General features: G+C 48.8%; 1 protein-coding gene across 11 annotated transcripts in view; it reads right to left on the bottom strand.

The window, feature by feature from the left end:
- The window catches only part of LOC147321511 (receptor-type tyrosine-protein phosphatase mu-like), a 230309-nt gene that overhangs the window by 14123 nt on the left and 199765 nt on the right, over positions 1-16421 (bottom strand). For all 11 annotated transcript variants that reach the window (XM_086305457.1, XM_086305458.1, XM_086305462.1 and 8 more), the window contains 8 exons: positions 13610-13707; positions 11485-11601; positions 3288-3442; positions 3035-3170; positions 2423-2572; positions 1543-1716; positions 598-729; positions 323-448 (listed from right to left, as the gene is read on the bottom strand). In XM_086305457.1, the coding sequence (XP_086161583.1) occupies positions 323-448; positions 598-729; positions 1543-1716; positions 2423-2572; positions 3035-3170; positions 3288-3442; positions 11485-11601; positions 13610-13707 (1088 nt within the window). The remainder of the gene's footprint in view (positions 1-322; positions 449-597; positions 730-1542; positions 1717-2422; positions 2573-3034; positions 3171-3287; positions 3443-11484; positions 11602-13609; positions 13708-16421) is intronic.

Here is a 16421-nt window from a genome sequence, read left to right as displayed (position 1 = left end):
GGTGCTTGATCAGATTTGAAGTTTAATTTTTCGCTGTAGAAAGAAGTTTTCTTCCCACGCAGAGTTTACAGCAGGCGCTAATGTTTCTGTCACTTTTTACAGAATCAGACTTAAAGTAATGTGATTACTTCCAAGCTTTAAATGCTGCATGGTCATACTCCCTCCAACACTCCATATTATCCATTGTTGATCTGCACACGTTTGTTGCTACCACGGACGTCGCACGCGCTCACGTCATTGTCATGAGACACTCTCACAAACAAAATCACGGTTTAGTAACGCAGCATATTTACGGGTAAGTAACAGTAATCTAAAAGCGCACCCTGGCTGTGTTGTAGATCCTGAAGATTCGGCTGATCACGTCCTCCTCCAGGTCAGCGGACACGAACTCCACCTGCAGCGAGCCGAGGCGATGGAGACCGTTCTCTGGCCAGTACTGAGGGCACAGCTAACACACACATACACAAAGGGAAGTTATTGATCAGCTCATGAGTTTTACACCGCCCTTACCAAAGCACCTGTGCTATGATGTCATCATCACCCACCTGTTCTAATATATCTGAAAATCTTTGAGTGTGTGTGTGGGTGGAGCTTCACCTGTGCGGGGTCGACATCATTCAGCATGACAATGGATGTGCAGTGGTAGTCGAGGACCAGGCGCCAGAAGTCCTTCACCGTGTTGGGCAAAGGATGCTGGGTAACGATGAACGCCGACGGCTGCTTGTAGCTCTGCATGACACGAGGTCAGTCAGACAGCAGGAAGTGATGTCACACAAGCAGACACAGCAGGGTGGATGTCACTGTTGTACACAGCCGTGCTCAGGATTTCCGACGTCGGTGTTTTCAGCAGATTTCTGAACGCGTGCTTCCTTCTTTGAACCTTAGCGTTAACTTTGATATTTTAAACACTTTCCTGGAGTTTCTATAGCGACAGCTGTCTGGCTGCCTCAGGCAGGTCTGATGTGGGTGTAACTGACTCGGAGGCAGTGACGCTTGTGCTCCGAGTGCCCTAACACTCGGTGTTAAAGCCTCTGCTGCATCGACACCGAGCAGCACTTGCTAATGTTAGCTTAGAAGAGAAGTCCTCCACTCACTATCGCCACCAAATGACAGGCTCCAAGTATAACACAGAATCCAACACATCTCCACAACAGGGCAACAAGCTCACCTGAAGGACTTCACACAGAATTCATGAATGATCTGCGCTCAGCGAGAAAGCCGCTGCAGCAGGACAGCACGATGGCAGAGCGACTGAGTGTTCTCCGCTTCAGTCCTCTGTGCTGTTTGCTAAACAAAGAATCTGACGGCTGGGCTGGTCGCTCTCAGAGTTTCTGATTGGTTTACTTTTCAGCCTAATGTTCTCCTTCACCTGCACTCACATCTCTTTGGGCCAAACTGAGAGATCCAGTGAAAAGATATCGGATCAGCTCCCCATCTTTAATCTGCTTCACTTATTGTGGAACAAAAGCTTCGAATCAAAGCTGCGAATCTGCAGTCACATTCATCAAACCCACTGTGTGTGTGTGTGTGTGTGTCACGTACATCCATGAGTGCAGCGTTGATGTAGTTGGAGCTCTCCCCGTCGATGGTGATGAGGAAGGGCAGGCAGCGGTCTGGAGGCAGCACGTCCATGCAGCGGTTCTTCTCATGGTTTCTGGGCAGCAGAGCGATGCTGCAGTCCTCCACTCGCAGAGTCGGCGTCACCATGTTCAGCGTCTGAGCGTGCACACACATGTAACAGGACACACACCTGACACCTTCTTTCTAACCTAATGAGTTGATCTCATGTCATATTTTTACTTTCTCAGACTTCGGAACATTATTATTTTCATTGATTTTGTTTAATTTTTGTTAACATTAATTTTGTTATTTGTAATCATTTAATTAGTGATTTAATTTTTGTCTTCATTTTTTAAAATGTCTTCAAGTTTTAATCTCGTTGTTTGTTTTTGTTTGATTTTTAAGTTTTATTCATACAGCGTAAGTGTGTTGTGTCACCAGTTTGTTACCAGTTTGTTACTGGGTATCTGTGGCACTTTTATTTTAACCGTGTCGTTTATTGTTGTGTATTTTTACTCGCTGTCATGCTGCTGTAACACAAAAGCGTCCGATGTGGGATCAATAACGTATCCATTTAAAGTAAAGACGCTACAGCGACACAGAGAGAACAATCATATGACCCCCTGTGAGCAGCACTTTGGCGACAGTGGGAAGGAAAAACTCCTTTTAACAGGAAGAAACCTCAGACAGAACCGGGCTCAATATTTAGACTGTATAATATGAATTTCTGACTTTTATTTTGAAACTGCGGTGCAATGATGTCATCACTCAGAGCTGTGATGTGGTTTGATTATTTCATGGACGCTGGCAGGTTCGTGCTCTAAACGAAGCGTGAAGAATATTAACATGGTCGTCACGTTACCCTGAACTCCTCTTTGATCTGACTCGAGTTGGTCTGAGGATCCAATCGGTTCATCTCATAATAAACCGACCGCAGCTGACTGGCTGGAATCGCTGTGTCACCGCACAGACACGCCTCCAAGATGGCATCGTGGATGAAGACGTACTGCTCCTGGTAGACAGAGGAAGGTGGTCAGACACTGTTTAAATAAGCTCCTCCTCCTCCTCCCCAGCTCTGACTGACGGGACGTCGGCTGCTGAAATGTCACTTCATAAAAGATTAATGTCAGCGCACGGCGGCTGGAGAACAGGCGAGTGACATTCAAAGTTAGAGAAGGTCATCGCGGCGTTCATTTCTGTCATTTCCTGTCAGTCAGCGATGAAGATGTGAGGACGAGTCGGAGACAATGAGGAATGATCGATGAAACTTTGATCATGAATGAAGCTGAGTAACTGAGCACGTGCAGTTTGAAACATTAAGTTATTAGTGATCACGTAAAACAGTGTTTACCTGCAGGTCAGAACACCTGCACACAGGTAGAAGGTATTTCACTGTGTGAATGTGTGTGTGTGTGTGTGTGTGTGTGTGTGTGTGTGTGTGTGTGTGTTTGTGAGTGAGTGAGTGTGTGTGTACCTCAGTCTGGACCATGTTAACCCTTCGTGCTCTCAGCTCGCGGACACAATTGTAGATGTCAACCACGCCCTCTCTCTCCGCCATGTCCAGCATGATGTCGATCACGATGAAGCATCCTGTACGTCCCGCCCCCGCACTGACACACACACACACACACACACACACACACACACACACACACACACACACACACACAGTCACGTCAGCAGTGATGAAGTTTCTTTGTTACTAGTAATGACAGTAAAAGTCGTACCTGCAGTGGACCACAGTGGGACCGGCGGTGGGTGGGGTTTTGGCCTTGACGCGGCGGATGAAGCCGAGCAGCCCGGTGGCATGAAGCGGGACGCCGTGATCAGGCCAACCGGTGAAATGAAACTGACGGATCTCCCTGATCTCTGCCACACCCCTCTGACACAGACAGAGAGCGGAGGTCAGGTCAGTGCACAGGTGTGTGTACATGTCTGTGTGTGTGTTACACCTCTGTGTGCACAGGTCTGTGTGTGCACAGGTGTGTGTACATGTCTGTGTGTGTGTTACACCTCTGTGTGCACAGGTCTGTGTGTGCACAGGTGTGTGTACATGTCTGTGTGTGTGTTACACCTCTGTGTGCACAGGTGTAACATAAAGATATTTTAGCTTTAAGTCCTTCAGTTGCTGGCGGTGACATCAGAATACCTTCACTGACCACGTCAGTCCCAAATACATTCATAATAAACACTGATAAACTGGGCCCCCACTGACACATGCATGAAGCATCCATAGAAACACAGCTTCTGATTACTCACAAGATGGCGCTGCAGATGGCAGCCTCGGTACTGCGCTCTCTCGCACTTTTTTTGTTTTTGTTTATTTTCTGCACTTTTGATCACTCGAACCACATCACTTTCCCCAGAGATCAACTGCTAAACATCAGGCAGTCATCTCACAATAGTTCTCATTTTTCACAAACCCGGAAAGTTTTTTGGAGATTTTAGTTGGAGGCGCAGCAGCTCTCTGTGGCTCCTGGAGGAGACGTAGACGGGGGACTCACGCTGGTGCGCTGGTGAAACTATGTCGGCGAGGATTCCGCACGGGACTCTCCTCCATTCACCTCCCAAATCTCCGCTCCCTTCCAAACAAAGTCAATGAATTACTTCTCTTAAACTGGACTAACAAGGACTTTGCACGCTCTGCTGCCCTCTGCTTCACTGAAACCTGGCTCAGTGAGCATATCCCAGACGCTGTCTTAAATCTGCCGGGCTTCACTGGGCGGACTGCGAAATGGAGCTGTCAGGGAAAACAAAGGGTGGTGGAGTCTGCTTCTGCATCAACGAAGGTTGGTGTACTGATGTCACAGTGTTACAGAAACACTGCAGCCCACACTTGGAAAGTTTTTTCATCAACTGTAAACCTTTTTATTCACCGCGGGAGTTTTCTTCCTTCATGGTGGTTGGAGTTTACATCCCTCCACAGGCCAACGCGAACAACGCACTGTGCGAGCTGGCTGACCAGATTACTACCCTGGAGAGGACATTCCTGGATTCCTTTACAATTATTCTTGGGGATTTTAACAGAGCAAACCTAAACCACGAACTCCCTAAATACAGACAGCATATAGACTGCCCCACCAGGGACAACATCATACTGGATCACTGCTACACCACTCTAAAAGATGCCTATCGCTCTGTGCCCCGGGCAGCTTTGGGAAATTCTGATCACTGCATGGTCCATCTTATTCCAGTTTATAGGCAAAAACTCAAACGTGCGAAGCCTGTAGTCAAAACTGTGATGAAGTGGACTAACGCAGCAAAGCAGGAACTGCAGGACTGTTTCGACTGCACTGATTGGACTGTTTTTGAAGCTGCATCTGAGAACCTGGATGAGCTCACGGACACTGTGACATCAAACATCAGTTTCTGTGAAGACGTGTGTGTGCCAACAAAGACCTTTTGCACATACAACAACAATAAACCATGGTTCACTCCTAAACTTCAACATCTTCGTAAGGCCAAGGAGGACGCCTACAGAAGTGGTGACAGGGCCCTGTACAAGCAAGCCAGGAACACACTGACCAAAGCAGCTAAAAGCATCTACTCCCAGAAGCTGGAAGAACAGCTCTCAGCCAACGACCCAGCATCAGTGTGGAGGGGCCTGCAGGAAATCACCAGCTACAGACGCCCCCCACCCACTGTTGAAGCAAACAAAGACCTGGCCAACGAGTTAAACACTTTCTACTGAAAGTTTGAGACGGACAGACTCCCACGCCCCACCCTCCCCTCCCCAGGGACATTGCTTCAGACATTGACCCCCAACACACCTTCCACCTCTCCCCCCTTCACCCCCACCCTCCCCAATCCAGACCCAACGACCACCACCACCACCCTCCCCAATCTAGATTCAACGACCACCACCACCCTCCCCAATCCAGACCCAATGACCACCACCACCCTCTCCAATCTAGATTCAACGACCACCACCACCCTCCCCAATCCAGACCCAATGACCACCACCACCCTCCCCAATCCAGATTCAACGACCACCACCACCCTCTCCAATTCAGACCCAACGACCACCACCACCCTCCCCAATCCAGATTCAACGACCACCACCACCCTCTCCAATTCAGACTCAACGACCTCCACCACACCTCTCACCCCCTTTCCTCCTCCCTGAAACTAAGAATACACACTCAGGATGTGAGCCGACTATTCCAGAAACAGAAGCCCAGGAAAGCCCCTGGACCAGACGGCGTCTCACCCTCCTGCCTCAAAACCTGTGCTGAACAGCTGGCTCCCATCTTTACTCGCATCTTCAACAGATCCCTGGAGCTGTGTGAAGTTCCCTCCTGCTTCAAACGCTCCACCATCATCCCTGTTCCCAAGAAACCCATCATCACAGGACTGGATGACTACAGACCTGTCGCCTTGACGTCTGTGGTCATGAAATCCTTCGAACGACTGGTGTTAGCCCATCTGAAAGACATTACAGGCCACCTGCTGGACCCTCTGCAGTTTGCCTACCGGGCAAACAGTTTGGTGGATGATGCAGTGAACATGGGGCTGCATTAAATCCTGCAACACCTTGACCGCCCGGGAACTTATGCCAGGGTCCTGTTTGTGGACTTTAGTTTGGCTTTTAACACCATCGTGCCTGAACTTCTCTCCTCCAAACTCTCCCAGCTCAGCGTGTCACCAGCTACCTGTCAGTGGATCACCAGCTTCCTGACAGATAGAAAGCAACAAGTGAGGCTGGGGAGATCACCTCTCGGTCCCTCAGTATTGGTGCCCCTCAAGGATGTGTTCTCTCACCACTACTGTTCAAATTCAAATTCAAATTCAAATTTTATTTGTCACGTACACAGTCATACACAGTACGATATGTAGTGAAATGCTTGGACAACTGCTCGTGACCTAAAGAAAACAAAAAAGGAAAAGGCTATGAATAAGATAGGAAATAAATATGAAAAATTAAAAAGGGTAAATTTAACTAGGAAGGAATAAAATATAAATTAAGGTTAAAAATGAAATAACTGTACAACAAAATACACAATATAGAACTGTATAAGAATGTATGAAGAAATATAAATAAATATATACACAATAACAGCAGCTGTACAAGTATTAACTGGAAATAAAGAATATAGTGACCAGTGTTGTGCAATCCACATTATGTCTTGTGCAGTGCAAATATGCTTAAAGTGATTTAAGTAATGAAGTAAAACAATGTCCAGAATGTCCAGTGTGTGTGTAAGAACCATATGTGTGGGTCAGTACTGTGTGGTGGTGTGATTGAGAGACCGTATCGCCTGCGGGAAGAAGCTCCTCCTCAGTCTCTCTGTGTTGGTCTTCAGGGAGTGGAATCGCTTTCCTGACCTCAACAGAGAGAACAGTCTGTTGTTGGGATGGCTGAGGTCCTTCACGATCTTCCTGGCCTTGGTCCAGCACCACCTGCTGTAGATTGAGTGCAGGTCAGGGAGCTCGGAGCGGATGGTGCGCTCAGCTGACCGCACAACCCTCTGTAGAGCTCGTCTGTCCTGCATGGTGCTGTTCCCGAACCAGGTTAAGATGTTTCCCGCCAGGATGCTCTCTATGGTGCACGAGTAAAAGTTCCTGAGCACCTTGGAGGGCAGTTGGAAGTCTCTCAAGCGTCTGAGGTGGTAGAGACGCTGTCGGGCCTTTTTCACCACGGTGTTGATGTGACAGGACCATGACAGGTCCTGCGTGATGTGAACTCCGAGGTATTTGAAGCTGTCCACTCTCTCCACTGGGCACTCGTTGATGACGGGGGTCTGGTAGTTCCTCTCCTGCTTAGTGCTGAAGTCCACTATCAGCTCCTTTGTCTTACTGACGTTTAGAAGGAGGTTGTTCCTCTGGCACCAGTTCTCCAGATTCCTAATCTCCTTCAGGTAGGCCGTCTCGTTGTTATCAGAGATCAGGCCCACCACGACGGTGTCGTCAGCAAACTTGATGATGGTGGTGGAGCTGGTAGTGGCCACGCAGTCATATGTGTACAAAGAGTACAGCAGGGGGCTCAGAACACACCCCTGGGGGGCTCCAGTGCTGAGAGTGGTGGAGGCTGAGACATGTCCGCCCATCCTTACTGCCTGTGGTCTGCCAGTTAGGAAGTTGGAGATCCACTGACACATAGATGAGCTGAGTCCCAGATGCTCCAGCTTGGTGGTGAGTGTGGAGGGAATTATGGTGTTAAATGCAGAGCTGTAGTCTATGAAGAGCATTTTAACATAATTCCACCTTCTAGTGTCCAAGTGAGTGAGTGATGTGTGGAGGAGATGAGAGATGGCATCGTCTGTGGAACGATTTGGACGGTAAGCCAACTGTAGTGGGTCCAGTGTGTCTGGTAGTGAAGAAATGATGAAGTCTCTGACCAGGCGTTCAAAGCACTTCATCACTACTGAGGTGAGGGCTACAGGGCGATAGTCATTGAGAGAAACAGGGTGGGGTTTCTTCGGGACAGGAACAATGATGGACTCTTTGAAGCATGTGGGGATCACCGACTGAGATAAAGAGATGTTGAATATCTCAGTGAACACAGGAGCTAGCTGGTATGCGCAGTCTCTGAGGATACGACCTGGGATGCCGTCTGGTCCTGCTGCTTTCCTGGTGTTCACTCTCTTGAAGGCTCTCCTTACTTCATGCTCGGAGATGACGAGCACGTTTCCGGTGCTGGCAGTATCTTCCTGTCTGCAGCCGTTAGCGCCGCTAACACTAGCATTGTTGGAGTCCTTAGCTGCAGCCTCGAAGCAAGCATAGAAAGTGTTCAGCTCGTCTGCCAGAGTCACGGCCGCGTTCGTCATACCGGTTGTTGGTGCTTTATAGTCCGTTATTGTCCTTAGTCCCCGCCACAGGCTCCTAGAGTCACTCTGTTGGAGTTGTGACTCTAGTTTCCTCCCGTAGCGCTGCTTCGCCTCTTTCACCGCCCTCCGCACGTTATATGACGCGGCTTTGTACGGGTCCATGTCCCCCGTTGTGAGTCCCGTGTTGTAGGCAGCGGTGCGGGATCTCAGAGCGTCGCGGATGGTTTTATCCACCCACGGCTTCTGGTTGGGAAACGTTGTGATAGTCTTTGTCTCCACGGTATCATCCGCTAGTTTCCCGATGAATCCCACAACCGCTTCCGTAAACACGTTGACGTCATCGTCGGAGCTGTTTCTGAACATGCCCCAGTCTGCGTCATCGAGTGCGTCCTGTAACGCGGCCACCGATTGATCCGTCCAGCGCGCGACCTTCCTCTGAACCGGAACTTCCTGTTTCAGCCTTTGTTTGTATTTTGGCATGAGGAAGATGGCGGCGTGATCAGATTTGCCAAACGGAGGACGGGATTGTGCCTTGTAGCCGTCCTTGACCGTAGTGTAGCAGTGGTCCAGTGTCCTTTCACCCCTGGTGGGGCAGGTGATGTGTTGATAAAAGTTCGGCGCTGCGCGTTTGAGGTTGGCGCTATTAAAGTCCCCCGTCACAATAAGCGCAGCGTCCCGGTGTTGTGTCTGGTGCTGTGTGAGTGCCTCATGCAGCTCGCATAATGCGGTGACCGTGTCCGCTTGTGGTGGAATATAAACGGCACTTACAATGACCGATGTAAATTCCCGAGGTAGATAAAAAGGACGACACATGATGGACAGTAGTTCCAGATTTGGTGTGCAGGAGCGTGTGCGAGGAACAACGTTCGCACTGTTGCACCAGTTGTTGTTCACCATTAAACACACGCCGCCTCCCCTTGACTTCCCCGAGTCCCGTGTCCTGTCCATGCGGTGAACCGAGAAGAACTCGGCCGGCTGGATGGCGTGGTCCGGCACCGCTGGGTTCAGCCATGTCTCGGTGAAGCAGAGGAGATTGCAGTCCCGATGTCTCTCTGGAACTTTACCCTGGCCCTGAGGTCGTCAAGCTTGTTCTCCAGTGACTGGACGCTGGCGAGCAGGATGCTAGGCAGAAGTGTGCGGTGTGCACGAGCTCTCAGCCTGTTCCTGACGCCGGCTCGTGTCTCTCTAGGCCGCCGCCGCTTCCCTTTGTTCTCCCTCAAGATCTCACTTGGCCAGCTCGGATCCGGAGTTAAAAACTTCGAATTGTGAGTACATTGTAAACCAATAGAAACAAGAGTGTCACTGTCATACCTAATGTACCCAATGGTGATGATTTTGCCGATTTAGAAACGCTGAAAACTAACTTAAAAAACAAAGACAAAGAAAAAGTGGTCGGAGCAGTCGTGACGGCAGCCAACCTCACCGGCGCCATCTTCTCCCTCTACACTAACGACTGCACCTCCAAGAACTTGGCTGTCAAACTCCTAAAGTTTGCAGATGACACCACTGTCATTGGCCTCATTCAGGATGGTGATGAGTCTGCATACCGGCAGGAAGTTGAGCGGCTGGTACGCTGGTGCAGTCAGCACAATCTGGAGCTGAACACTCTTAAAACTGTAGAGATGACAGTGGACTTCAGGAGACATCCCTCAACTCTGCTCCCCCTCACCATATCAGACAGCCCGGTGTCGACTGTGGAGATCTTCAAGTTCCTGGGTACCACCATCTCCCAGGACCTGAAGTGGGAGACCAACATCAACTCCATCCTCAAAAAGACCCAGCAGAGGATGTACTTCCTGAGACAACTGGGGAAGTACAGTCTTCCACAGGAGCTGCTGATCCAGTTCTACACTGGTCATTGAGTCTGTCCTGTGCTCCTCCATCACAGTCTGGTATGGTGCAGCCACTAAACAGGACAGGAGCAAACTGCAGCGGACTGTACGGGCAGCAGAGAAGATCATCATGCCCCCCTGCCCTCCATCCAGGACCTGCACATCTGAAGAACCAGGAACCAGGCAGGGAAAATCATCACAGACCCCTCACACCCTGGACACAGACTTTTTGATCTGCTGCCCTCTGGCAGACGGTACAGAAGCCTGCAGACCAGGACCACCCGACACAGGAACAGTTTCTTTCCCCTCGCCATCTCCCTCCTAAACAGTTGACCTGTCACACTGCTCCCACTGCCAGACTGCAACTGCAACTTATGTACATTCTGTAGTATTCACTCAACCCCATTTCATTTCTGTCATCCTGTAGTTTATGTATATAAGTTTGGATTGGTTATTTATAGTTGGTTTACATAGCTTTGTGTATGTATGTGTATGCATGTGTAATGTATATATAGACACGTGTGTGTGTGTGTGTGTGTGTGTGTGTGTGTGTGTGTGTGTGTGTGTGTGTGTGTGTGTGTGTGTGTGATTTACATTGCTGTGCTTGTGAGTCACCATCTACCGGAACCAAATTCCTTGTATGTGTCTGCACATATACATGGCCAATAAACACGATTGTGATTCTGATTGCTCAGCACACTGGTGATGCTATGGTCCCTGACACGGGTTGTTGCTAGGTGGACGCAGGTCTAACGTCGTCCTGACGACTGTAGTTTAGAACGAGCTTCCCTTTAGACGGTGCGATGACGCAGATCACGTGATGACGTTTGTTGTGGATTTTTCCAGCAGGTGTAATATTCCCGTTCAGTTTGTTCCTGTCAGGTTACCATACCAGACTCTGACACTCTGTCCAACATGCTTACACTCACGTCCTGATAAGATTCGCTCTCTTGTAGATTACATCAACATTATCCACAAAATTCTCCAATATAAAAACACGACTGACCTCTGACCTGGAATCAACAAATTTACCTCACTCCTCCACCCACGTCCCTGAGGTAAGGTGGGGTCAGAGTTCCTCTGAAAGGAAACAACTGAAGACAACTCTGTGCTGTGTCAGTGTCAGCGAGCTGAGGTCACGGCGGCCTACACCTCGTGTAGATCCTTTGTTCATGTGCATGTTCAACTTTATTGTAACAGCTGGAGAACAGCTGCACTGATGGAGCTGAACTGAACTGTAGAGGTGTGTGTACACAGAGGTTTTTGGACATAACGAAGGATTGTGTGTGTGCGTATGTGTGTGTGCGTATGTGTGTGTGTGTTACCTTCTCTACAGCAAAGGTCCGGATCACGTACTCAGACAGCAGCTGAGTCTCGATCAGCGTCACCTTCATGTCGCCGTAGATCTCCGTGTCATCAGGCCAGTACTTACAACACTTCACCTACACACACACACACACACACACACACACACACACACACACAGGATTAAATTGCCTCATTAATTAAACAGAAACACAAACAGAACAAAAGCAGCTGATATTAAAATCTCATTAGAGGCTCCGCCCCCTCCCCCTCTCCTCATTAACAGCTAATTACTGCAGAGCTAATCACACTGTCACCATGACAACCAACGAGGTAAACAGGGAGGGAGGGGTGAGAGAACAAATCAGGCTAACGTGACAGTGTGTGTGTGTGTGTGTGTGTGTGTGTGTGTGTGTGTGTGTGTGAGAGACAGAGGGAGACAATCAGGCTCTATCCCAGAATCCCCCCTCTGTAAAGGAGGGGAGCAGTTCCCTGGTGCCTTCTGGGTAATGAGGGCTTAGCGACGCCCGCCTGCAGGTGTGTGTGTCTGATCTCAGGTTCGATCCTTTATTTTCAGGAGGAAATGGCGGCGTGTTTATCAATTTGCAGCGCGATTCACAGGAGCACACCGTGAGTTTCCCAGAATGCCGAGCAAATGCGATGAGGTCACACAGCCACTACCCAATAGTTAGAACCTGAGCACGCCACCCTCAGAGACGGACGGCTGTGAGGAGCAGTGCGTCAGAGTCCTCGAGGATGCAGTGCCGCTACGCCGCAGCGGGAAAGTCAATGCTCAGAGAAGCAAATCTGAAACACGCAAAGTGTCTGTGAAGGTTCTCGGTCATCCAGGTCATCGTAGTTTGAGGAGCTTGCAAAGAAAAGCGTCTGGGCTTCTTTAGGTTTCCATGAAGACGTTTCACCTCTCATCCAAGAAGCTTCTTCAGTTATAAGAGCAAATGGTGGAGAGTCCCAGAATTAAGCCTGTGGGAGTGTCCCCAAGATGATTGATCCTTTACCTAATCACACGGGTGTGGGTCCCAATCAGCCAAGGTTTCGGGTGAGCTCATTGTGAAACCTGGCCCCACCTTATCATGTGATTTCCTGAGGTCAGATGGCCCAGGATGTGAGTGGGCGTTAAGGCGTCTGGGAAGGATCTCAAAACTGGATTATAGATGGCAGAGAGTTGGTGTCGTAAACCCCGCCTCTGTTCAAAGATGGTCGCTCACAGTGGACATAGATGCTTCTTTCACTCCTCTTTCAAACCATCTGTCCTCTCTGTCCAAAATGTGAACATTGGCATCCTCGAAAGAGTGACCTTTGACCTTTAGATGCAGATGGACAGCTGAGTCTTGTCCCGTGGAGGTGGCTCTTCTATGTTGTGCGTTTATGAATTGGCTGTTTGGTCCAGGAAAGGCAAACAGTCATCCTTTGTGTCTTCCCTGGTGAACTTTGTTTTTATCCACAGCGTTAATGTGCGCAGTGAAGGATTCCACTTCTTGTGTTTTGATTTTGACCCAGGTGTCGTCTACATATCTGTACCAGTGGCTGGGTACTCTTCCTTTGAAAGAGCCAAGAGCCTTCCTTTCCACTTCCTCCATGTAAAGGTTGGCTTCAATAGGTGACACGGGGGAGCCCATGGCACAGCCATGTTTTTGTCTGTAAAAGCCTTCGTTGTATTTGAAATATGTATTGGTGAGGCAGAGGTCTAACAGTGTGCAAATGTGATCGATATGAAGCCGGTTCTGTTTATTCGAAGGACCTGTCTGTCTTTAGTTTTTTTCTGACAGCTGTAGGTGTGCAGGTGAGGAGAGACCACATCAAATGACACCGTGGTTTCATCTGGATCAAGTGTAAGTTTCTGGACCTCGTTGTTGAGGTCGGTGGAGTTTGTGGTGAGTTTTTTTATTTCTTACAACTGAAGAAGCCTTTCCGACCCACAGGTACACGTCTGTGATCGACACGCTGTTTACTGCAGGTGACCGTGAGTCAGAGCATGAGAAGAATAACAGGAGACATGAGAGCGGCACTCTGGGAAACGGAGTCCCAAACTTCATCAGCAAGGAAATAACAACCAGATGGCTGCACCGATCCACGTGTGTGTGCGGGCACATGTGTGTGTGTGTGCACGTGTGTGTGCGTGCTCACCCGGCCGACCTCCACCAGGTTGGTTACCATGACGATGGCGGCGGTATTCTCCTGCCAAACCATCCTCCAGAAATCATACACCGTCTCCTGCATTGGACCTGAGACACATACAGTAAACTTCACATTAGACTGCAGAGCTCTACATGAATCATAATCACTCTTTTAATTAATTAAAATGAAGCGCACGCACACACACACACACAGAAAATATTTTTAATTACTGTTGACAGTCTGTGTTTTGACGAGCTAATTAGTTCATGCTAATCCATTCCTGTCCTCAAGTGTTTTACAGCGAGAATCTGCTGTGAGCACACACACACACACACACACACACACACACACACACACACACACACACACACACACACTGCATATTCATGCTCACAGACTGACATGCTGGCCCAAACACTACTGTTTGTTCAGGACGATGGATTTCTACCTGGAGATCTGATCTGTGTGTGTGTGTGCGTGTGTGTGTGCATGTGTGTGTGTGCGTGTGTGTGTGTGTGTGTGTGTGTGTGTGTGTGCGCGTGTGTGTGTGCGCGTGTGTGCGTGTGTGTGTGTGCATGTGTGTGTACAGTCAGTGTCAGGTGATTTGGCGCCACCTGTGGTCAGAGGTGGAACTTGTTTTGTTGTTCTGGCTTTCTGAGCAACAACAACACATCGTGTGTTTTAATATTCACGACTTAAAACTGAAACTTTCTGAATTCTGCTTCAAATAAAAAAGTGAAGTATGTAACTACAATTCTCAGAATGCTTTGGCACACGGACCTGTTGGCTCTCAGGTTGGATGTGACTGTGAAACTGCAGGAAACCTAAAATCTCACAGATTCTCTGTGATGTTTTTGCTGATGCTGTCCTCAGAAAGAGTCTGAACAACACGTCTGAACCTTAACATCCAAAACAATCCAGATGTTATCGAATACAGTCAGTCCATCCATTTTTGATGGATGACTGTAGCTCCCCCCGCCCCCACACTGAGACGTCCTCCATCTCTGACTTACCGTTAGAATACCAACCAAGCTCTCACTATGGTTGTACTGGGGCCAAATGACCCGTAACAATGGGCCAGACACCCAACACACCTGAAGAACCCTCTACAGGGTTCTCTGAGGGTAGAGTTTGTTCTCCAAGTCCAAAAAACACAAGTAAACTTGGGCAAACTCCCATGGACCGTCAAATATCCTCGAGAGTCCAGTGTTCTGCGAGCAGGACGAAAACCCCCTTGATCCTCCAGAACCTGAGGTTCAAGTAATGGAGGGACTCTCGTTTCCAGCACCCTGGCATAGATTTCTTAAACATGGAGCCACCACCTCAGTCTCCCAATCCAGATGCGCCGCCCCAAATCTCCATGTTGCAGTAGTGGTGTGTCAGGCAGGACAGCCCTACCAAATCCAGAGCCTTCAGGAACTCGAACCTCATTCACCCTAGGGTCAGTAGGGTGGATGAGGTAACATTACCCCTAGTGATAAATGGTAAATGGCCTGCATTTGTATAGCGCTTTTTCTAGTCCCTAAGGACCCCAAAGTGCTTCACACTACATTCAGTCATTCACCCATTCACACACACATTCACACACTGGCGATGGCAAGCTACATTGTAGCTAGTGATGGGTGAGTGGTCCCCCTCCTCAACGGACCCTGCTTCCATTACAGAAGGTGTGACTATGGAATTGAGCAGATTCTCAAAGTGTTCCCTCCACTGCATGACTATATCATCCTACCATCACTGTAGACAGTGTGTGTAGAATACCTCATTCTCCTGAATAAATGGCACCACAACAGCTGACAGCTCCAACCGAGTGTCACATAGCTGCAGAACCAATGATACGATTACAAAAATCCATCAACCTGCGGCCTACGGGGTCCTGGTGCACTTATGAACACATATTCAAACACGGTATTCATTGTGGACCAAGTGTAGCACAGAAGCCCAATAGCAGGACACAACTCGGGCATGCTGTTCTTTCCATGCACACCCCTCCAGGTCACACAGTCATTGCCCATGTGAGCGTTTAAGTCCGAGACTGGACTTTCCAGCACCTCACCCAGTGACTCTAAGAAGGCTGGATACTCTAAACTGTCCTTTGGCGCATAGGCACAAACGACAGTCAGAACCTATTCCTCCACCTGAAGGCGCAGGGAAGCAACCGTCTCATCCACCAGGAAAACCCCAACATACAGGCAACAAAGCAGGGGATACAAGTGTACCCACCCCTGCCCACCGCATCTCAACCAGGGCAACTCTAGAGTGGAACACAGTCCAGCCCAGAAAACTGGCTCCAGAGCCCGAGCAAAGTGTTGAGGTGAGGCCGAGTACATGCAGTCAGTACCTCCCAAGCTCACGCACATCTCAGCCTCAAACCCACCACAGCCTAAAACATTCTTAATAAACATATTTAAAAAATAAAAGCATTGTTCAACCAAAGGTAAGATTTTATTTGACTCCTACATAAATGCTTCAGCCTCCTCTTGTCGGGGCTGAGTAGCCAGAGAGTTTTTGGAGCAGACCCAAATGCAGACACAAGAGAGACAGAACCAAGTTTAAGAAAAGGAGAGCCATTAATTTAGGCTGAAACACAAAGGTACAAAAGTAAGAGAGAAAGCAAAACCAAGGGCTAAATCTAAACTGGGAAACTAGGAACTGGGAACACGGGGGAGATGAACAGACAACCTGACAAAGAACAAAGGAAGACAGAGGACTCAAATACATGGAGGGCAATGATAGAAGTAGAAACATCTGGGAAACACAGCTGACACAAATGAACATGGCACCACAAGGGAAGCAAAAGCAGACACACCAAACATGACTA

Source organism: Aulonocara sp. 'chitande type north' Nkhata Bay, linkage group LG9 (genome assembly GCF_057382095.1).
Source record: "Aulonocara sp. 'chitande type north' Nkhata Bay isolate Kocher_YH1m ecotype deep benthic linkage group LG9, A_spYH_male_GT1.1, whole genome shotgun sequence".
NCBI classification, from domain to species: Eukaryota; Metazoa; Chordata; class Actinopteri; order Cichliformes; family Cichlidae; genus Aulonocara; species Aulonocara sp. 'chitande type north' Nkhata Bay.
Note: the sequence above shows the minus strand (reverse complement) of the source record. Positions and strands in the feature narration are given on the sequence as shown.